Source organism: Nipponia nippon, unplaced genomic scaffold, assembly GCF_047370975.1.
Source record: "Nipponia nippon isolate SJK-2023a ecotype South Korea unplaced genomic scaffold, ASM4737097v1 scaffold_17, whole genome shotgun sequence".
NCBI classification, from domain to species: domain Eukaryota; kingdom Metazoa; phylum Chordata; class Aves; order Pelecaniformes; family Threskiornithidae; genus Nipponia; species Nipponia nippon.
In genome coordinates, this window is record NW_028262333.1 from 10980327 (window position 1) to 11001411 (window position 21085).

Sequence of the window (21085 nt, forward strand, 5' to 3'; positions counted from 1 at the left end):
AAAAAAATGGGCACTTGTCAGTAGCAGAAGAAGCAGATAAGGACCTAAAGAGAGCATGAATGATTAAAGCATAGGATTGAAGGGGAACTTAAGTGGTCACTGAATCCCTCCCTCTGCTCTGAAGTGGAGTTTTATATATCCAGACCATCCTAGACCAAAATTTTGCTTGCCTGCTTGGAAATCTTCCAAAGAGGATTCTGCAGTCTCTGTGGGCAGCCTCTCTGAGCATTTACTAGCTATAAAACTACAAACATTTTCGTAGTATTAAAACTCAAAATGTTTGCTGCTACTTCAGCTGCTAACTTAATATCAGTTATTTCTATTATCAGCTGTTTTTCTGATCAAATCAAATCTTCAGCTGCCTACTTTGGACAGGCTTAGTTCTCTAAGGTTGGCGTTTTCTTCAGTCTGAAGGGCATCTATTTATTGAAGCGGGTAATCAGAACCGCAGTTATTACAGACAACACCTTAAAGACAATGTATTGTGTGCTCAACCCAAAGACATTTATGAGAATGCAAGTGGATACAGCCATTTCTGAGGATTTCATTACTCAAGTCAGCCACGCTGTGGTATTTACCAAATAGCTAATGACATAAAAAATCTGAATCAGAGAATCTCTTTTTTTTTTTTTCTTTTCCCAAAAATGACAATCTATATATCAACACCAGTAAACAGAAGTTGAATTAGCTGGCAATTTATTTTTAACGCTGCTCAGATAATATTCAATCAGAGGATCAGATAACCTGTGTTTTATGTATTAGTGGGCAGTTACCTATTGAAAGTGTCAGGCCCCTAATACATTAATACCCTAATCAGTATTAACGGCCTTGAGCAGCCTCACCTGGGGCCTCACCCACACCCATGTCCCAGGGCCCATTTAAGTTCAGCCCTGGCCCTTTAATCCCTCCCTGAGCAATGCTGGAGGAGTGCTGGCCTGCAGCCACTGCTGCCCCATGCCTGGCCAGGGACCCCAACCTGGCTTGACTGTGGACCTGCCTCATCACCAGGGACTTGCTCATTGATGTGGACTCTTGGTTGAACCTGGCTGCCATCTCCAGATCTGGCTTGCTGAGCTGGTTGGTGAGGCTGCTGCCCAGCTGGCTGCAGAACCCCCTGGCTCCCAGCCAGGCCTTGTGGTGCCCTGATGAAAAACTTACTCAAAAAGTTAATGGTAGAAAACCTGGTTTCTGCTACTTAGAGATGACTCAATTATTTTTTTTTTTAAGTTTAGGATTAAAATACATTGGTCTAATGGGATTTTAATAGCATGCCTATAGTATCCCAAAGGAATAGAGCATCTCTGCTCCACATAATTTATTTTTAGACAAGTTAAAAACTAATTATGTGCCTTTGTGGTGGCTCTTTCCATAGAAAGTACAAAAAGCATCTGTATCAATAATTTTCTTATACTGGTTTTTCAGTTTAATGGGCACTGTTAACTGTACCTATTATCAATTTTGTCTGAAAGATATAGGTCTGCATATATATAAAGCAATTGTAATATACCGTTTTATATACTCACACCATCAAACAAAATGATAGGATTACAATGTACTTGGAGTTACTCCATTTAGTGATACACACTTATGCCTGGAGAGATAATATTAGACTGTTATTGCATTCCTAAAAGTTTAATATCATCTCAAAGATTTGTCCATGTAAACCCATGCTTTAACTCTTTCTTATAAAGGAAGGCATTTGTAAACAAGTGTGTAAATAAGCTATTATTTTCACTAATTTTATTTTGGATTCAGTGTGGATTAATGAAACTTACACAAAAGAACTTGGGTGATCTCTATGCCTAAGACAGGTTGTTCCTTGTTGCCTGCCTGCGCAGCAGCTGGTGTCTAGCAGAGCAGCTCATGAGCCTCCAGCACACATGACATACTAACCTACCTTCTGGGCATGATCGTCAGTTGCTACTCTAGTCTGCTCTGTTAAGTTTTAAATTGTTAGAGCTGCAATGTTTGATCACAAAGTTTGAGTATTTGGGTTTTAAATAAAGAATGACAGTATGTCACTGTGTTTTCAATACTGTTGGTGGAATACGTGGTTCTTTCTAAAATTAAGCTTTTAAAAGCAGTAGCTACAACATGGTACTTATTTTGCTTAGCACACTGATACAAATGCAACTGCTTTCAGAGAAAAGCTAGACTGACTGCATATCATTCAGCATGGCAACGATGGTGCCTGTGGGAAACTTCAGCCAAAGCCCTGCATCACGTTATCTTCCAAGAGTTCAAGATAGCAAGCACGCAACTATGAGTGCTCTGGTTATGTGGATTTGTCAGAATCGTGGTCATGATGAAAACGAAGCAGGGCTTGCATTAAAATGTGGAAGTCCTGCTATGAAATTCAGTTGAAGTTAGCGTATCGTAGTGATTTCTTTTCGTGAGAACTCTGTATGAACTATTGTTGTACAGCACAATATACTGCATGGTTTCCTACTTGATCTGACAAGAAACATCCTTCACTTTTTCTTCTTTTTTTTTTTTTCCCAACTCTCTCTTTTCCTGGAGTCCTTCTGTTAAAAACTAAGAAATGGCCAATAATCTCAAGAGACTTGTCTTTAACTTTTCACACAGTTCTTATAAATCTTTCAAGTGCATGGTGTACTGATTCTGAATTGACACATGTTCTTTCTTCAGTCTCAGGAAACTTTTGATTTCCTGAAAGCTTTCTTATATTAATTAACTCAGGGGTTTACTAGAATTGTTTTTCTTGATTGCTACTTCAAAGCCCAATGATAAAAAATGTGAATGTCACTGCTGATCAAAGTACAGAAAGAATGTATTATGAAACCTGTGTGGAAAACATTCCTGTAACTATCATGAACATGAGATGCGAGTAGAATATCTCTTTCTGTAAATCTGTCGCCAGGAGAGACAACCACAGGAGGAAGGCTAAGCTTGACTTTGAGTGATGATGATGCGAGCAGCCCATAGTAATGCGTTAGATAACGAGGGCATATATCCAGCAGTGCAGTTTGCCTTCAGCTCTTTGCATCTTGCGTATGAGATGGAGGATCTGGAGACACAAGCAGCAGCTCTGTGCCAGGCACCTACTTGATACCTGGAAGATGAGCAGAAGATAGAGGCTCCTGGTGTGTGCCCATGTTTGTGCTTATTTCCTTCCAGTACTGACAAATCCATGGCTGATTTTTTTTTTTATTCATATATACCTGCAAGCATTTTAGAGCAATAATGAGTACAGCTATAAAATGCATAGAATTCTTCTACGCTATTCTATTCTTTTCAAGTTAGGTATACAATATGTCTCTGCTAGACTAGATCAAAAGAAGAAACTCTTCTATACAGAAAGCCTCAGAGATTAGTCTATATGACTCTTTCTCAAGTGCATTTGAACCTGTTCCTGTACAGCAGCCCAAAGGTTATTGGCAATGCACCAAAGAAACCCATGACTGGTGGATTTAGATACTAGCTGCAAATCTCCATTAATCTCCGTTTACAATCTATCCTCTATTACTGTCTACAGATAGCACCTCCTAAGTTAAAGGTGCTTTTTGTAGCAGTATTTACTGAAAAATCTGTTTAAAAACATATACCAGGAATAAAAGACTTGAAAAAAATTACCTGGAACTTAACCTCCTGCTTCCTTTAGGGACTGAATAAAACAGTCGAGAATCATATAGGTAAGAGTATGTTTTTGGCAGATTTTCTAAACTGATTTTTAAATGTTTCTTGTCATTCTATTTGAATAAATTGTGTACTTTGAAGACGTCACAGTCACCGTATGATAAATATTCCTTTCAGTTTGTTTCATTAGCCCTTCAACATGCTCATTTTCTAGTTTTTCAGATCCGCGTGAAGACACCATATTTTGATTTCACACAAATACCCGGTTGAATTTTGCCAGTTTTGCTTTTACATAGGGCAGATATAATCTACAACTGAAATGCTTCACGTTTAGTATTATCTCTTCAAAAAATGATGCTATAAAGACTTGTTATTGGTTAATTATTGCTATATGCAAGGGCCAGGAAATCTGTGGTTGCGAGTGTTTTGCAGCAGTTGGTAATAAAAACTGAATTGTTCTGATATAGCTACAATCATAAAGAAACACTGACCAGTCATGACCTGTTATGTAGTATGTCTGCATAAATAAAATCTGCAATTTTTTTTTATTATGCTTTAGGTAGTAAATTAGAGGTGTACTTTTGGCATCTCCACTTTGGACATACGATGCAGTGCCCAGCCCTCTGTCCCTGGCAGCGTGTTTTGAGGAGGCAGGCAGCGAGGATATGCACAGCAAGTGGGGAAAACCTTGTGCCTAACGGGGTCCTTTTTTGGCCAGACAGCTAAAAATCAGCAAAAGCTGATTGTACTCCATCTTCTTTTGAAGCGTAAGCATTCAGCTGGGGACTGACCAGGCTAGACTGGCTGAGGCTTCCCTTGCGGGGGGCAGAAATGCAAGGCTGCAGAGGGTGCTGCTCCTCCATCTGCTCTGAGCCCCCAGGCCGAAAGGACGGAGGTACCTCACTGTAGTGCCGCAACCCTGCTTCCCCCGAGGCCTAGCTCTCAACAGGAGGCACAGGGCAAAGCTGTGCCTGGAGCAAATGGCCGCCTGAAGAGGCCCATGGAGCAGCTTCTGAAGCGTAGGACTGCCCCAGCCTAAGGAAAGTATGGGGTTACAGGTGCATCACGTCAGGAAATGATGCAAAATACATGGTGCAGAAAATGCCTGGGAGACAGAGCCTGCACCAAGGCTCTCAGGAGGAGCAACCTCCCCTGCTGCTCTGGGGAGGGAGAGCAGAGGGCAGCCGACCAGGGGCGGGATCCCTCCCTGCCTGGCAGCGGAGCACGCCCGGCGCCGCAACCGCCACCCCTCCGCCCGCCCTCCCCATTTTAGCCGCGGGGCGAGGCGAGGCGAGGCGAGGCCAGGATGGGCGCGAAATGGCGCCCGCCGTCACGTGCCGCCACCGCCTCCCGGGGGCGCTGGGACGGGGCCTCGCACGGCGCCGGCGCGCTGGGGCCCGGCCACGGCCGGCTCCTCCCCTCCGCGGGCGGCGGCGTGGCCAAGGGCGCTCGGCGGGCCGGGAGGCTTCGGGGCTCTTGGCGGCGCCTCCCCCCTGCTCTGCGGCTGGCCTTGGCCCTGCCACTGCGAGGGAGCCGCGCGGAGGCGGCGGTGAGCGGCGGGGCGGCGTGGAGGGACCGCGGCCCTTGCGCGGCGGCTGGGCGGGGGGAGGCCGCGGGGTCCCCGGTGGCGGCCTGGGACGGCCGTGCGGTGCGGCGCGGTGCGGTGCGGGGCCGGGCGGGCGGACGTGCAGCGCGCCTGGAGACGTTAATGCCTCCGGAGCCGTGAGGAGGCCTGACCTCCGCAGGGCTCCCGCGTACGTGCGGCGTTCATAAGCCCCCGCCCTCGGCCTGAGGGGAGGGTCGGGGACCCGGCCGCTCTCCCTCCCCTCCGCTCAAGGAGAGCTGCGGGGGACAGCTCCGGGGGAGGTAACAGCCTGCCCCGGGCTGCGTTCACTCACAGCCGCCTTATGCTGGGGGTTCAGGTGAAGCAGGAGCTCCAAAGCTCTGTGCGCAGGAAGGGCTGGATGTGCTCTGCCGCCGGGTTCGTCCCCGCCCGTGAGTCGCCCGGCCGGCTCCGCGCTGGAGAGCGGCCTGGCGGGGGCATCCGACCCAGCCGGCGTCCGCGCTGGCAGCGGGGCGCTGGGGGTGCCCGGGAGCCGTCGGCTGGAAGAGGAGGGTTTTTCCCAATGTCAAAAGCTTAAATGGCTTGTTAAAGTCGGGTAGAAACACTTCTAGAAAACCTGTAGAAAGAATGTGGGTTTTTTTTGTTGTTGTTGTTGTTGTTTTTTTCCTGCCGTGTAATGTTTGGGTAAGCCCTCAAGAGAGCTGTGGAGCTTCAGATGTGTCCTTTAGTAAAACAAGGGAAGTCTTGGGTGTTGTTCATGGTCTAAAAGCTATTCAAGTGGGGGCGGCTTTTTTTCTAAAAATAATGCATCAGTAGAACACAAATAGCTGAATTCTGTTACCTAAATAACAGTAAAAGTGGCAGCGCGGTTGTATTTCTTCAGTTAAAATTAATGCAAACATTAAGATGTTCAGCTGAATGCTGTTATTTTTAGGTCTCTGAGGTTTTGTCATAAACATATTAAAAATGTGATAAATCCCTTCAGAGAGAGGCTCAGAGGCTCAGTTTTGCGAAAAATGAGGATTGATTTTAAAAAAAAATAATCCTATTCAGAAGCAAAAAATACCAACCATTAAAAGATTGCTGTGTTCTAAATGAAGGAAAAGCTTAATCTTTCAGCACATCACACTGAAGGAGTAGATTTTCTGAGACTTAAGCTTAAAATGCATTTTTGGTCTACAGTTTGAAACATAGGCAGCAATTGAATTTGAGGCTGCATCAGCAGTGGCAACAGCTTTCCAGCACTGCCTTTCTTGTGTACAGTGTCTGCCGCTCTCGTTCCCCAGACAGATGCTGAATTCCGTAATGTTGTGAGTGGGTGACCTTGATACTATCACTGAACTGTGATTTCTTAAAGACGCTATGATTAATGTGACAAGTATTCCAGCTGTTGAAGGCAGGTCTATAAACATTAATTTCCCAAGTGTTAGAAAGTTAAAGCTTGATTATCATGATGCCTGCTTTGTCCCAGGGGATTTCCCAGCTTAGTTATTTGAAAAGATTTTTTATTTCTCAGGAACTTCATTTCTGCTGGATTTGTGTGTTTGGTTTTTTTTGTTTTGTTTTGTTTGTTTTTACTGTCTCTATTAGAAATCTGATTTTATGGTGTTCTATTAATTCCTGCTGAGTCCTGGTGTTGAGAAGTGAAAGGGGAATCTGCAAGTCAGAGGAAGCAGTTATTTCTTTGTGGCTTGAATCTGTGCTATGTTGGGTTATAGTAATAAAACCTCTTTTTTGCAACTGTCATTGTAGCATGGGAAGTAGTGAACAGCTGCTAGCATAACTGAGCTGCTGCTGACCACTTCTCAAAATCCTTTGCTGAGACCCCAGGTTATGGGAGAGATTTTAACGTCTTAATTTTAGCAGAAGTTTGTGGTTCTGTTACCAGGATAAGCTGCAAAAACAGTTATTTAAATTGCATTTTTCTGGATCCCTGTTGGTTTTTGTGGATTTGAGTTTGTTTGAGTAGGATAACATGCAGCTGTGCAAAATACTTGATCACAGGACATTGAGGTCAAAGAGTTTATAGAGGAAAACAGCTGTATAGGGTAGTGCACCAATATTTGATACTTTGCTCTACACAAGTGGGGATATGAATAGATTTGATAAACCTTGTAATTTATCAGTGTGTTTCATTTCAACCACTGTGTTGCTGCTGTTTATCTTTGATAATAATTTGGATAACTCTGCCTTAGACTGACAATTCACTGTTATTTACATAACAAGCTTGTATTTGATTGCATCTCTGATAACTAGTTATTTTTTATTATAAACACTTCTGCTTAGATGAGCTGACATGGTTTAAGCTGTTTTGGATAGTTCTTGTGGCCTGGGACACATCTGATTAATTTTGTTGTTGTTAACAAGAACTTTCAGTAACTTTTTTTTTATGTAGTGTCTGAAATTTTGCTACTTTTATCTGCAATGTAGAAGTATAAACTTCCTTTGCAGTGAGGGATTCTAGGACAGGTCTGTGAAAGAGAAGCTCATTTCATCAGGAGGTAGTCTGTGGTTAGGAGGAAGTATTCAGCTGTTGTAGGCAACCAGTTCAAATATTTGTGAAATTCAGAAGCTTGCTGAACGTTGTAGCTGGTCTTTATTGACAACATTAAAAGAAATGTATTTGACACATTTCATACTATGAAAGGATGTTACTATCGTTTTTTTTTAATTTTCAGGTGTTATATTACTATTAACAATTACTTTGCTTGCAGCCACACTGGGAAGTGTTGGGAAGAATACTGAAATCCTGAGTTTAGAACAGATGGAAGAGTAGACCTTCCCTCCCGGCCCGATAAGGATATAAAGTTTATCGTGAGGAGGATTTCAGTTATTTGGTGTGTTTTTATGAAAGTAAACTTAGTGATATTCTGGGGGGTAAAACTTTGAATTATTATTTATGATGGATGACACTGAAACACAAGCTTATCTGTAATGTAGTATTAAAAGTAGGTTGTGATACAGCCGCCAGGTTGTACAGACTGTCACCTGCTTTCTGGGAGCCCATAAACAGGGAGGAGGCTGCAGGCTGGGTGGGTTGGTGTCGATGGGCTGCAGCTCCTGTCTTGCTCCTTGCCGTGTGACTGCGTGCCCAGGGCTGTACCGCGTTGGTGACTTAAGGCTGCTGCATGTTTGGTGGTAGGAAGCTGTGCCATGTGATGTCTGTGCTTTGATCATCTGTCACGTAGTTCCCTAGGCCCATAGACAGCCTTGCTAGTGAAGGGAAAAAGGCAGGAAAAAAACATTTTGGTATTTTTCTGTTTTCCATGACCCTTAGATTACCTTAATAGTTATAGACAGTGTTGTTTACCAAAATACACTGCTAATGGTAATGATAATGCAAATATTGAATAACTTACTGTTTACATTGTAGTGTTTATCAGTACAATGTAAATGCAGTTGCAACATATGTTTCCCATGAGTTTTATACTTAATCTGACCTCACATTTCTGTCAACGACACAGTATTTGCAATGTGGGATAAGCTACCTTGTGTTAGGGTGACGCCCTCAAGCTCCTTCAGTAAAGCAAGAAAACATATGAATTGGTGTCAGTGTATTTTCCTAGAATTTTTGCATGGGATGTAATACAAGGATTTTTTTTTTTTTAAACTAATAAAGGGTTTTTGTGGCATTTTATCTGGACAGGAGGGGAAAGCAGACAGATGCTTGTGAGTGCCCCATGGCTGCAGCTGCCTCAGTTCATTCATTTATTGCCTGTTGTAACTTGGAAGCATTCTTTAGGTAAGAAAGCCACTTCAGAATATGTTGTGTGGTTTATAAACTTAATACGCTTCTGTATTGAATCTTTAAATTGTTTTGCACTCTGAATTACAATGTTACTTATATGTACTGTTTATATGTGTCATTATAAACCTATCTTTTATGTGTTAGAAACTGACAGCACTTTTGCAAATTAATTTTTTGTGCCATACACTGTTAGCAAAGGGACAGTCTGCTCGCTTGACAGAACATCTACTACTTGTAGACTGCATGCAATACAAGGCCACCATAAATTAGAAACTTCTTCAGATGCCATCTACGAACAGAGTTACTAATATGTATCAACTTTCTAATTATAGACAAGCATAACTGTGCAGCTCTTAAATTTTCTGATGTGTGAGCTGAGCAGCAACATAACTTGCACAGATTTCAGTACTTGAGTTTGATTTTGCTTAGGACATAGGGGCAGCTTCTTGCATTGTATTCATAATTAACACATGTACTACACCTATGTTAAACTTTACAAGTTATAAAAACTTATAAAGCTGATATTAACTGGTTAGTTAGTCAAAAGATGATGATATGGCCTGGGAGAATCTAAAGCCTCGTGTCTCCCATCCTTTAAAGAAAAAAAAAAAAAAGTTCAGTGTTGGAAGGTTTCTAAAGATGTTACTGCTGGTTGAACACAATACTTTGTAAACCTCTTCAGTTTTTAAACTTACTTTTTCATTTCAAATGTTTCATGATTTAGTAAGATGTGTGTTGCCGTTCCTATAGCTTTCCATTAAACCATCTTCAAATAATGTAAAATGGGTGACTGAATTTGGAGGTTTTGGGTGTACTTTCTTATAGCAGACCAAGATACTCTTTCATATTAAGATACAGGTTAGTTTTTTCATATTCGTATATGGGAGCATATTCATACGTCACTGGTATCTTTTTTTCCCAGATAGAGTTTAATTAGCCAAAATAGTTTGTTTACTGTCAAGATTATCACGATGCAGTAAGTATACTTTTGGAGTAAAAGTGAGTAATGTTTAAAGCCGAGAGTCCTTAAATTTTAAAATATTAGAAGTCGTATCTTTAACTATTTTGATTCCTGTGGTTTTGGTATACAGTAAGCTGAAAAAATTAATGTTTCTTATCCAGGTTTGTAATATCTTTAAGTATTATTCAAGAATCCAGAGGTGTATCTGTTTTGCGTAATAGTACTGATGTGACTAAAATTGTAGATAATGCAAAAACCAGATTTGTGCCAACAATTACGCCTGCCCGTTAGCTAAACGATGGTTTTCAGGTAACGTTTGGTAAAACTAATTTACTTGACGCATTCCGTTGTTCTGTTTCCACATCTACCCTGGAGTGCGGAGTGTGCTATTCATCTCGGTCTTTGTTCCAAAACTGAGTTTAGCCCCTCCAGTGGGTCTCCCAGACATTGCAGAACAGTTTTTCTTTGGTTGGTGGCTTCACAGGGCAGTTCATCTTCTGGGACCAGTCCCTGCCTTCTGGTTAAGGAATCCATGCACACATACGGGATGACTCAACAGTGGGATGGATGTTCATATACTAGAAAGGTGCTGGTAACTTGACAGGAACTTCCACATTCTTTGCAGGTATGTATGCATGTAAACCTCTCATTATATACTACCTGGGTTATATCCCATGGAGCTATAATTTAGTTGTCTTTTAAAATACATACTGTTCCTAGTTTAAGTATTCAGAACGAAATAAGCATTTGCATTTTCACAGTAAATATTAGGGCTTCATGTTTGGTAAAAACTTTGTGATATATAACCAATGAAACCTTTTTCTGGCTTTGCATTCCACAGTGAGTAATATAATGTAATTTTGCTAGATTTAAAGTACTACAATATAGAATACTAAAAATAGAAATTCTAGATTTATCAGTTTTAAAGGGATGTAGCAACAAGAACAAGTTATGGCCACGTTCCATCAGTGCGAGTGTAGGTACTATGTATGCCATGCATACCTTGTCACATCTTCATACATCTGGACTGGATGTCTTGCATCTGGTCTATAGCCTGGCCTGTGGTTTAGGGAAATGGTGTCCTTTCTGGTAGTTCTCAGATGCCAAAACTTCTTTGTGGGAGCCAAGACAGCACCCATGAAGCTCAAGTTTCAAATAAGAAAGTGAAAATTTTTTTCAGAAACTTATATTTTACTGAGGTGTTGCAGATTTGCGTGAGAATAGCAAAAGCATAGAGAAGCTTCTCAGACAACAGCATTTGTTTTATTTTATATTTTGTTCTGGACTTTAGTTTTAGGAAACAGCTAAATTTGTAATTCTTCCTGAGGAGGGGGGGGGGGGGGGAAAGGCAAGTATTTGACTCAAGCTAAATTTAGCAAGGTTATGAGCAACTGGAAGAGAGAGTTGTGTAATGGTTAATTACTACATCCCCACATAATGCTTTGGAATGCCCATTCATTGTGTAACTTAAAGCACTCAAAAGTCATAAAACGTGGTCATGTCGATGATAATTTAAGAAAATGGTCTTGTAGCAAAATGTTTATTCATGCTGAGCTTGCATCTTCATTACATTAGTAACACTAATGTATTGTTTAGAAATACTGCTCTGTTTTGGAGCATATTGTTCTTCATTCTCTTTGACTTGCTGCCTTTGCACGTGCAAGGCACCTGTCTATTCAGGGAAGAAAAGCTGTTATTAAATATAATTTAAAGAGTGTTACTAGCTTATCCTTCTGCATATATCACCTATCGCTATCACAAATGGGACTTTAAAGAGACTAAGTGAAAATTTCTGAAGACTGCTAGAATAAATTCCTTGGTGGTTGGGATGATTTGTTTGGAGAACAAACAGTAGTGAAGCTGGTCATACGAACAGCTCTTGATTAATTGGCTAGGTTGTTCTTTCCTGCTTCTCAAAGAATGCACGTGCTTGCTTTTCATAAAAATGGAGTTACCCTTGCATGTCAGACACCTCATCAGCCATACACATCGGGTTTTATAAGTTGGGGAAAATGTTGGATAAGTTTTTGATAGGACAGTCTATATTTTGGCAGCTATTTCTGGATTTTGTTTTCTCCCCCCACCTAATGAAGATGGGGGGGGGGAGCAGATAAAACATGCTGTGAGGGTTGCTGTGGAAGATTGTTCAGTAAAAATAGATAACGTGTACTGTTCATTCTTGAAGAATGCCTGGTTGCTTTGAAAATTTTAGCTTCAGACTGGTTGGGAAGAGAGAAGGTCTGGCTGAACATCTAGTAGGACATTTGAGAAGGGGCCTCCTCCCACTGTAAAATGAAGTGGTGCTTGAAACAGTTAAGACAGTTGTTGAGAATTGACTGAATAACAGAATTCAGTCTAGAACGGACTTGAGTAGATTGCACTGCTTCAGCATGTGAAAGCAGAGCTTTTCCTTATGCTGCTCTTTTCTGAACTTTGGCTCATGTGGCAAATGTTCCTCAGCGAAGTAGTCATGCAGTTTGCTGTATTCCAGGGTCCCTGTCCTTCTCTCCTGCTGAAAAATGGCATATGAACCTCACTTACTTTGCCCTGTTTTGATAAGTGACCTCTGAAGTTTTTTGTTGTTAGTTGTACAAACATTTCTTCCTCTGCCTGTCATGATTTAAAAAAACCCAAACAAAAAGCCAACAAAGCAAAGCAATGGGGGAGGTGGGCAAAACTTTTCAATCTGACTCCTCTGAATGAGTCTGCTCCAAGTTCATCAGTGTTTAAAAGGGGGTTTATGAATTGAGTTCTCTGGTTGATAAAATTCTTCTAGAAATCATGAGTAGATTCTGTAGTTTGTCTGCTGAGCTTAAACTTAGACAATTGGCTACTGGTAAACTAAATTGCTGTTAAATACTTCTTTGTTCTACAAAGTGCTTTATATACTAGGAAGTACTAACACATGAAGCTACACTTGCTAAATTAACAAACCCAAGCTCTCCAGATTCAAATCCAAGTTGTACAAAATAAAAGGTATCAAAAAAGAAGGTCCTTGCTAACGTCTGTTCACTGGATATTGGCATACGGGCATACCTTTTTTCATAGTAACGTGCTATATTTAAATTTTACTAACTTGTTATCTCTTACTGTGTTTTCATTACCTTCTCTCCCTTCCTCCTCTAATTGTCTGTATTTTTCTAGGGACCTACTGTATGTGAGACCTTTCAGGAAACTGTGCAGTTTGAATACATTGGATTGTTCCAGTACCTGAAACTTTCACGATGAAGAGAGCTAGGGAGAAAGCTGTGGTTGAAAATGAAGCTCCTCAAACATCGCAGAAAAGCAAAAAACAGAAAACTTGTTTATATGGCTCAGTGTTTGGTGAATCTGACTTGCACACCTCCATGGACTGGGGAAGCCTTCCGCACCACGTTATTCTGCGTATTTTTCAGTTTCTGCCTTTAGTAGATCGAGCCAGGGCATCTTCTGTTTGTCGAAGGTGGAATGAAGTTTTTCACATCCCAGACCTCTGGAGGAAATTTGAATTTGAACTTAGCCAGCCAGCTACTTCTTATTTAAAGTCTACGCATCCTGATCTTATTCAGCAGATTATCAAGAGGCACGCTGATCATCTGCAGTACGTCAGCTTCAAGGTAAGTCTTGGATGAATGGAGGCTTGTTTTGTCACGGCACTGTGCATAATGTATGCAGCTTCTCTATGTCAGTTGGCTCAAGTGCTGTACCTGGGAAGTCTTTATGTTTAAAAATGCAACCTCCGCAACAATTTATTTCCACACATGCACGCTGTCTCCTTCCAATGTCTACGCTCTAATCTCTACAAAGTAAAGAAAGATGTAATGTTAATGCAATACGGTGCTGAAGATTGAATGATATGTTTTCAGAATATGCAGAATACATACCTTCTGTAAATTGGTGTTAGTGGCAATCTGAGTACGCAGCAGGTTATTGCGCATAACAGTAAACTTGATTTAAATGAAGGCTATGTTTGTAATGTCAGGATTGCATAAAGGTGGACTTCTGTCATTTGAATACTTGATACAGTTTACTCTGTTTATCTGAGAAGATGATAGTTGGAATTACAGGTGCTCTGTTTGCTTTTGGCAGACGCTTCTCCTTGGAGGATTTCATAGTTCTAAGCTGTGAAGGAAAAGCAGAAGAAAGGATTGATGTTAAAGCTAAGATGAAAATCAGAAGCTTCTTTTTCTCAGCACTGGTAGCCGTTTTACGTTTGGAGATATCATGATTTGGTTGCACAGCAGTTCATGGATAATCAGTTATTAAATACTTGTAACTTCTGTACTTCATGTAACTGATTATAGTGAATTGGCATTATAATGTAATTTGTTACAGTTGTTTCGGAAGGAATGAGGTTATTTGAAAACAAGTCTTAGGTTTAAGCTCTCTGTTCATATCGGAAATACCCAGTGATCATACTCAGAAAAATTTTCTAATAATAACTTTCCTGAACTCTTTTCTTGTCTTGAAATTTCTAATTAATGTTGCGTTTTGTCCTTTTGGTAAATGCAGTCTGGTGCAGTACAGTAAAGTGGATGTGGACCTTCCACTCTTGGGTATCCATGATGCTGTTTTCTAAATAATAATAAAGAATGGCTTCATGATTTTTAAATTGCTTTTATAGGTTGATAGTAGTACTGAGTCAGCGGAAGCAGCCTGTGACATCCTTTCTCAGTTGGTGAACTGTTCTATCAAGACACTGGGTTTGATTTCCACAGCAAAACCAAGCTTCATGAATGTCTCTAAGGTAATGTTCTACAAACTGTAACTAGAGTGATTTAATTCACTCTTAAACCACTTTAGCTTTCTTATTGTGTTGTTATTCAGTTGATGGTAATTTTTATGAAATGGTCTATATTTATTGGCATATCTTCTTAAATTTGTGGCATCCATTAGCATTAGGAAAATAGTTAAACGTTGATTCCATTCACTACATTTAGTAGTGTTGATACTTTGTGGTGTAGAGATGGGGAATCATTTAGAAGACTTGAGTTTCCTTATTTCTAGATTAAAAGATACAGTGATCATGTGCTGCAACATATTGTTAAATTATTTGGGAGATTTTTTTTTTTTCTTTGACTCCATAGGTCACAGCAGAGTTAATTTCTGGAAAATAAATGCCATTTCCTTTTTTCTGCAGATAAATTCTAGATACTTCTGGCTCATCACTATGTCCACGTATCCCTGTTTTATTACAGTGAAAAGATAAATCAGAGTGGATAAGTTAACTACTGAATGTAAAGTTATTTTTTGTCACATGCAGCAGTGTATTTTTAAACAAAGATTTCCTATGTTCAAATAAGCCTTTCTTTGTTACACAAGAAAGGGGATGCCTAAGAATTGATATTTTTGTACTTTCTGTGCATGTAAAACCTGAGATTTAGATGCTGAAGTTCTGCCTATCTTTTCATAAGATTTTTTCCCCTCCTTCAATTTCTCCAAATAGGCTCATTTTGCTTCAGCACTGACAGTAGTTTTTGTAAACTCCAAGTCATTATCGTCAATCAAGATAGATGACACACCACTTGATGACCCTTCCTTGAAGGTTCTTGTTGCTAACAATAGTGATACTCTAAAACTGCTAAAAATGAGCAGCTGTCCTCACGTATCACCTGCTGGTGAGTAGTGAATATATATGAAAAAATGTAGTAGTAAAGTATCGTAAAACTATAGTCAAGACTAGTTTGAAACAAGTTATTGATAAAACTTCTAGTGCTTTTCTGAGTCTCTTAGCAGAGGCCTTTTATTGACCTAGTCTTGGCTTTGGAAGGGGAAGAATCATAGAATCATTAAGGTTGGAAAAGACCTCTGAGATTGAGTCCAATTGTTAACCTAACTGCCTGGTCAGCCTCTAAACCATGTCCCTAAGCGTCACATCCACATGTTTTTTGAACACTTCCAGAGACTGTGATGGCACCACTTCCCTGGGCAGTCTGTTCTAATGCATAACCATTCTTTCTGTGAAGAATTTTTTTCCTAACATCTAATCTAAATCTCCCCTGGCATAACTTGAGGCCATTTCCTCTCATCCTGTTGCTTGCTACCTGGGAGAAGAGACTGACCCCCACCTCACTACATCCTCCTTTCAGGTAGTTGTAGAGAGCGATAAGGTCTTCCCTGAGCCACCTCTTCTCCAAAGTAAACAACCCCAGCTAAATAATGTCTTTGTGTTACTGAATGAGTTGGATTAATGAAGGTGGAGGTGCTCCTCGCTTGACTGCATCTTCTGGAATCCTGGGGTTGGTTTGGTGTTTTGCACATTCTTCTCAGCTGCTTCAGTACCTCTGGTGATAGGTGTTGAGGAAGAAAAGCCTCCAAAATTAGTGCAAGCCTTTAACACACGATCCAAGGACTTGATGCTCATTGCCAGTTCTGTGTAAAGGTAGCCAAATGTGTGCTGCTTAACGTGTGCAACTCTGTAAACTTAACTAAGTGGCACTCTGCGGGAACACACATGCAAAATCCCTGACCCATGAATCAGCTACTGGTTGGTGGGATAAAGGAGATGAAAGCAGTTGTCAGTAACTGTTTCGCAAGGTGCTGTGAGTTTAACTTACTGAGCAAAAGTGTTAATACTTCAAAGTTATATTAAAAAAACATGGAGTATATACAAATTTCAAAAACTAGTAGTGTAAGACACTGAGTCTTTCGGTTTCTGTAGTGCCCTCGTGTGTCCAGATCTGGTAGTATGAACTTGCTCGTTTTAGCATTGGTTGGTGAAGTGTACGCTCCCTTCAAAATACAGGCTTGCCAGAAAGTTCAGAGGGCTTTCGGGTGCCTTCTCACTTACCTTTCTCCTGAAACCCTGGTGCTAAGGAAAGGGAATCCTGGTCTGGTCTCTTTCCTATATTCTTATCCAGAGTCTACAAAAGGTGACTTAATCTGCGTACTTTGTATTCCAGCAGATTAAGAGCAGTTATGTTGTTTATGCCTTAATTCAGGGAAGCGTCTGTTTTAGCATAGCTCTTAAACTAGGCTGCTGGTGGTCACTTAAATAGACTGCTTAGATGAATGCTGAAGGAAGGAGTATTAGGGAACGCAACAGTGGCAACTTCAACTGGATCTTACCTGATTTCAGTTGCCTCCTCAAAGCTGAGGAAATTCTGCGCAGGGAAGGGCAAAGAGGAAGGAAGATATTCAGATCCAAGATGAATGCAGCTAGTTAGACTTGCTTTTTTTACTGATAAGTGTTTATGGCCAAAACCCATAAAAGGATGTGGGTATCTAGAACTGTATCATATTTCATGGTTTTTGGATATAGACATGAATACTCAAGCCAATAGAATTAGTACTTGCTTGAGCTTTGCAGCAAACAATTGTGCTTATATTCACTTTTCATTTTACAGAGTAAATTTTTTTTTTTTTTTTTTGTTCCTCAGGAATTCTTTGTGTTGCTGACCAGTGTCATGGACTTAAGGAGCTGGCTTTGAACTACTACATATTAAGTGACGAACTGCTGCTGGCTCTTTCAAGTGAAAAACATGTTGATCTTGAGCACCTTCGCATAGACGTTGTGAGTGAAAATCCTGGACAAGTTGAGTTTCACACTATTAAAAAGCAAAGCTGGGATGCTCTTGTTAAACACTCCCCCAAAGTCAACATTGTGATGTATTTCTTCTTATATGAAGAAGAATTTGATGCTTTCTTTAGAGAGGAAACCCCTGTTACACACGTTTACTTTGGTCGTGCAGTAAGCAAAGCAATGTTAGGTCGTATTGGCATGAATTGCCCAAGGTTAATTGAGTTGGTTGTATGTGCTAATGGACTTCAACCTTTGGACGACGAACTTATTCGGATTGCAGAGCGCTGTAAGAACTTAACAGCAATGGGACTTGGTGAATGTGAAGTAACTTGTAGAGGTTTTATTGAATTTGTAAAGATGTGTGGAGGCAGGCTTACCCAGCTTTCTATAATGGAGGAGGTACTGATTCCAGATAATGATTATAGCTTAGATCGACTTCATCTGGAAGTCTCCAAACACCTTGGAAGAATGTGGTTTCCAGATATGATGCCAACATGGTAAATTCTATACGTTTGTGGATAAAATGGTAGAATCAGGGTGTTGCTTTCTATGCAAATAAAGAATTTAAAAATGAAATATGAACACTTATTTCCAGATTTGAGTTTTTCTACCCTGAGAACCTCTAGTAGTGTAATGGCAAAACATTCTAGAATGTTAGTGTTATATTGAAATAGAAAATAGATTAAGTGTACTTAACACTTCTGAAAGTATGTCTGTGGTTTACAGGTGCTTCAAACTTCAGTGAACTTGGGCTTCTCTGAGCTTCAGTTTAAATGTTCCAGTCACATTAAAGATTTTTTTTTTTTCATGTCTTCGTTTAGTCTTTCCAATTGTCATGAGTGAGTGGTTAGGTCGCTTAAATAATCACTGTCAAAGATATTTGTAAAAGTGTTTTTAATAGAAATTTATAAAAGGGTGATTTAACAAAGTTTGATGGCAAGGTTCACTCTATTACTTATTAAATGAATGGAATAGAGAGAGAGAGAAAAGGGAAAGTTGAGATAAAAGAAAATACAGGGGCGGTAAAGGAGGCCCTCCCCTTGAGTCACAAGGTTCAGAATGGACCCCCTTGCTTCTAAGCTCCTTCTCAGAGAGGAGCCTAGATGTGGCTGGATCCAGTCCTAGTCTCAGACTTGGTCAACGGTTTATGTCTAAGGATTATATATGATTAGCAGCAGTTTAAGGTTTGTTCACAGTAAGGAGAAAATCACAGGAATTTAACAGTAATTAATCATTGGTTGATCTAGCATCTACAAAAGTGATTAAATGGGGTTTACTACAATATTTGAATCGATTCACACAGTAGGCCTAATAAGGGTACCTATTAAAACTTTCTTGGGTTCAGTGAAATGCAATATGCGCAGATAAAGCTACCTGGTAAAAAGTCCCCTCGAGTTCAGTGAAATACTCACTTAAATGATTGTCTCAACTGGCAAAAGTTGAGCTCAAGGAGGGAAAGGCGCCAGAGATCAGCCCAGGTCTTGTCGCCAGGCCTCTGTACGCAAACTTAGGAGTTTGCAGCTCTGAGAGGCGTCCCACTCGGAGGGAGATTCTGGCGCAGCCCGCTGCAGTCCAGGAGAGCTCAAAAGGTCTCCCTTGGTACCGCTGTTTATAGGGTTGTGAGATGATTGACTTCAGGCATCAGTGAATTTCCATTCTGGCCACAACTCTGGTTGGTAATTGCTGAGTTCTCATCAATATCGGCAAGACGGGTACGATCCTCCCGTACCCATCCACCTGAGTTACGATCGCCAGCGATATGTTCCCAAGCTGTCGGGCGGGTGACTGATGATGCCAGATGCAGTCAAGGCATTCTTGTTCCCCAGCTCAGCCGTGCAAGAGTGCCCAGCACGGCCAAGGGGCACTTAACCGCTGGACTCATTTCTCAAAGGCCAAGCCTTGACAGGAGTCCCGTGATCATAAAGTGGTCCAGAGGAAAAAGGAGGGGGTGTACCACCACACCGATGTAGTCAGCAAAAGACTAGAGAAATTTTCCCTTTAGCAAATCTAACTTTATGGGAAGCTGGATACAACTTGGAGTTCAGGAAAACCATATTATTTGTTATGATGTTTTATGCAGCTGTTTTTCAAAATATTCATGTTATAAATGTAAAACCTTGTACATTAATAGAGTAGTCCAGGTTACTCAGATATAATCTAGCTTAAACTTATGCCAGTATATTAAAATGTTCTGGTAAATAAACTTACGCTTACCAAAAAAAATTCCAGTTTTAAATTGCACTTTAAATAATTTTGTCAGATTAGCTGAACTGTAGAGACTGCATTGTACAGTATGTTGTTTTTCTGTCTTATGCATTAAATGGATGGGAAAGAGACCTTGTTAAAATGAATGAATTGAAAAGTTTGGATCTAGATTGATTGCTTGGGTGAATGACAAAGCACTTTGGAAAATGCCAGAGTGTAAGGAATAGCTTCTGGGTTTGAGAGAGTTCAAGTCTTTGATTATAGAGATTGATGTCTGAATGCTGTTCCGTGCTTTCATTATTAAGAGATAAGAAGGATCTCATAAATGTGGCTAGTGAGAAGGAAGGATCAAATGGAATACAGTTGTCTTCGATCACTTTCTGGCTGGAATTAAGGGTTTGGAGCACTTAAGAAAAAAAAAAATTGCCAGTTAGAGGCCAAAATGGCCTGTAGTAATCTTGTCTGTATCTCACAGAGCTGTGCTGTAAGCCCTGATTTCTAGAGTCAGGATTGCTGGAGGTGATCCTGAAATTTTTAATTCAGGACTGTTTAATACTTGTTGGTATTAATTGGTTTTTGAGGAAGAAGATTTATTTTATGCCTTTGTTTTCTTTAAAGGGAAAAGGAATGGTGAGTTGATGTCAATTAGAATATGTGTTTTTGTGTTGACGTTTTGCACGCTGTAAACTGAAATGCATTGTATATAAATTTTGCTGTAATTATTTTCATGCTGTAGTTGTTCTGTCTTCCTGTGTATAATGAGAAGTCTACACTTGATTTGCTGGTAGTCACAGATAAACAGATTATGTCAGATAAAATGTCAGCTTCTTCCACACTTATACTTCTTTACTGCAAAAATAACGGCTAAAGGGTTAAATCACTGTTGTCTTGGGCAGATTTGTTCCCAGTTGCAAGCTAAAGGATTTGAGGTAACACATAATGCCTGTCTGAGTCAGTAATGCATTATCGCCTGTTGCACAGTTAAGAAGCATCTGACTCTGGTTACTAGCACCTCTTACCCAAGCACTTGCTTCCATAATCAAGGGGATTATAATTGTCTTCTAAACAAAAGACTGAAATATTTCTAAACGGTGTTTGGTTTAAGATCTGTGGTTTGCTTTAAATGTAAATGTAATAAAGTGATCTCATACATGCACTGATACTAGACTCTTATCTGTCTGTTGTACCACGTCTTCCTGTTAGACGGGGTTCTGTCCTCTTAGAAACCATATACTTGACAAACCTGGGGAGAAGCAGTTGAAATGTTTAACTCCTGGATTATATTGAATTAGTCGTCATTTCATGTTCATGCCTCAAACTCGAGGATTTTGGAAGTGCTGAAACCATAAAATGGAATGTGGGCAAATCCCGTAGGTGGTCGGTAAGTCCTAGAGTCCTTCATGTCTCTCCAGCCAACGTAATGGCATTAATGAAGTGTCAAACACTAGCGGCTATATACAGAAATACAGTTCAGGAGGAAACTGTTAAAATGCTTCTTTGAATATTGTC

General features: G+C 40.5%; 1 protein-coding gene across 2 annotated transcripts; it reads left to right on the forward strand.

The window, feature by feature from the left end:
* The first annotated feature begins 4997 nt into the window (after nt 1–4997).
* FBXL21 (Putative F-box/LRR-repeat protein 21) lies at nt 4998–20738 on the forward strand. 2 transcript variants are annotated; one of them, XM_087753934.1, is made up of 8 exons: nt 4998–5146; nt 7876–7998; nt 8808–8903; nt 10355–10495; nt 13015–13466; nt 14474–14596; nt 15296–15467; nt 17229–20738. In XM_087753934.1, the coding sequence occupies exons 5-8, from the start codon at nt 13095–13097 to the stop codon at nt 17870–17872; spliced, it is 1311 nt and encodes a 436-aa protein (XP_087610060.1). In that variant the 5' UTR covers nt 4998–5146; nt 7876–7998; nt 8808–8903; nt 10355–10495; nt 13015–13094; the 3' UTR covers nt 17873–20738. The 2 variants fall into 2 exon arrangements, with proteins under 2 accessions (XP_087610060.1, XP_087610059.1); XM_087753933.1 differs by lacking the exon at nt 7876–7998.
* The last annotated feature ends 347 nt before the right edge of the window (nt 20739–21085 follow it).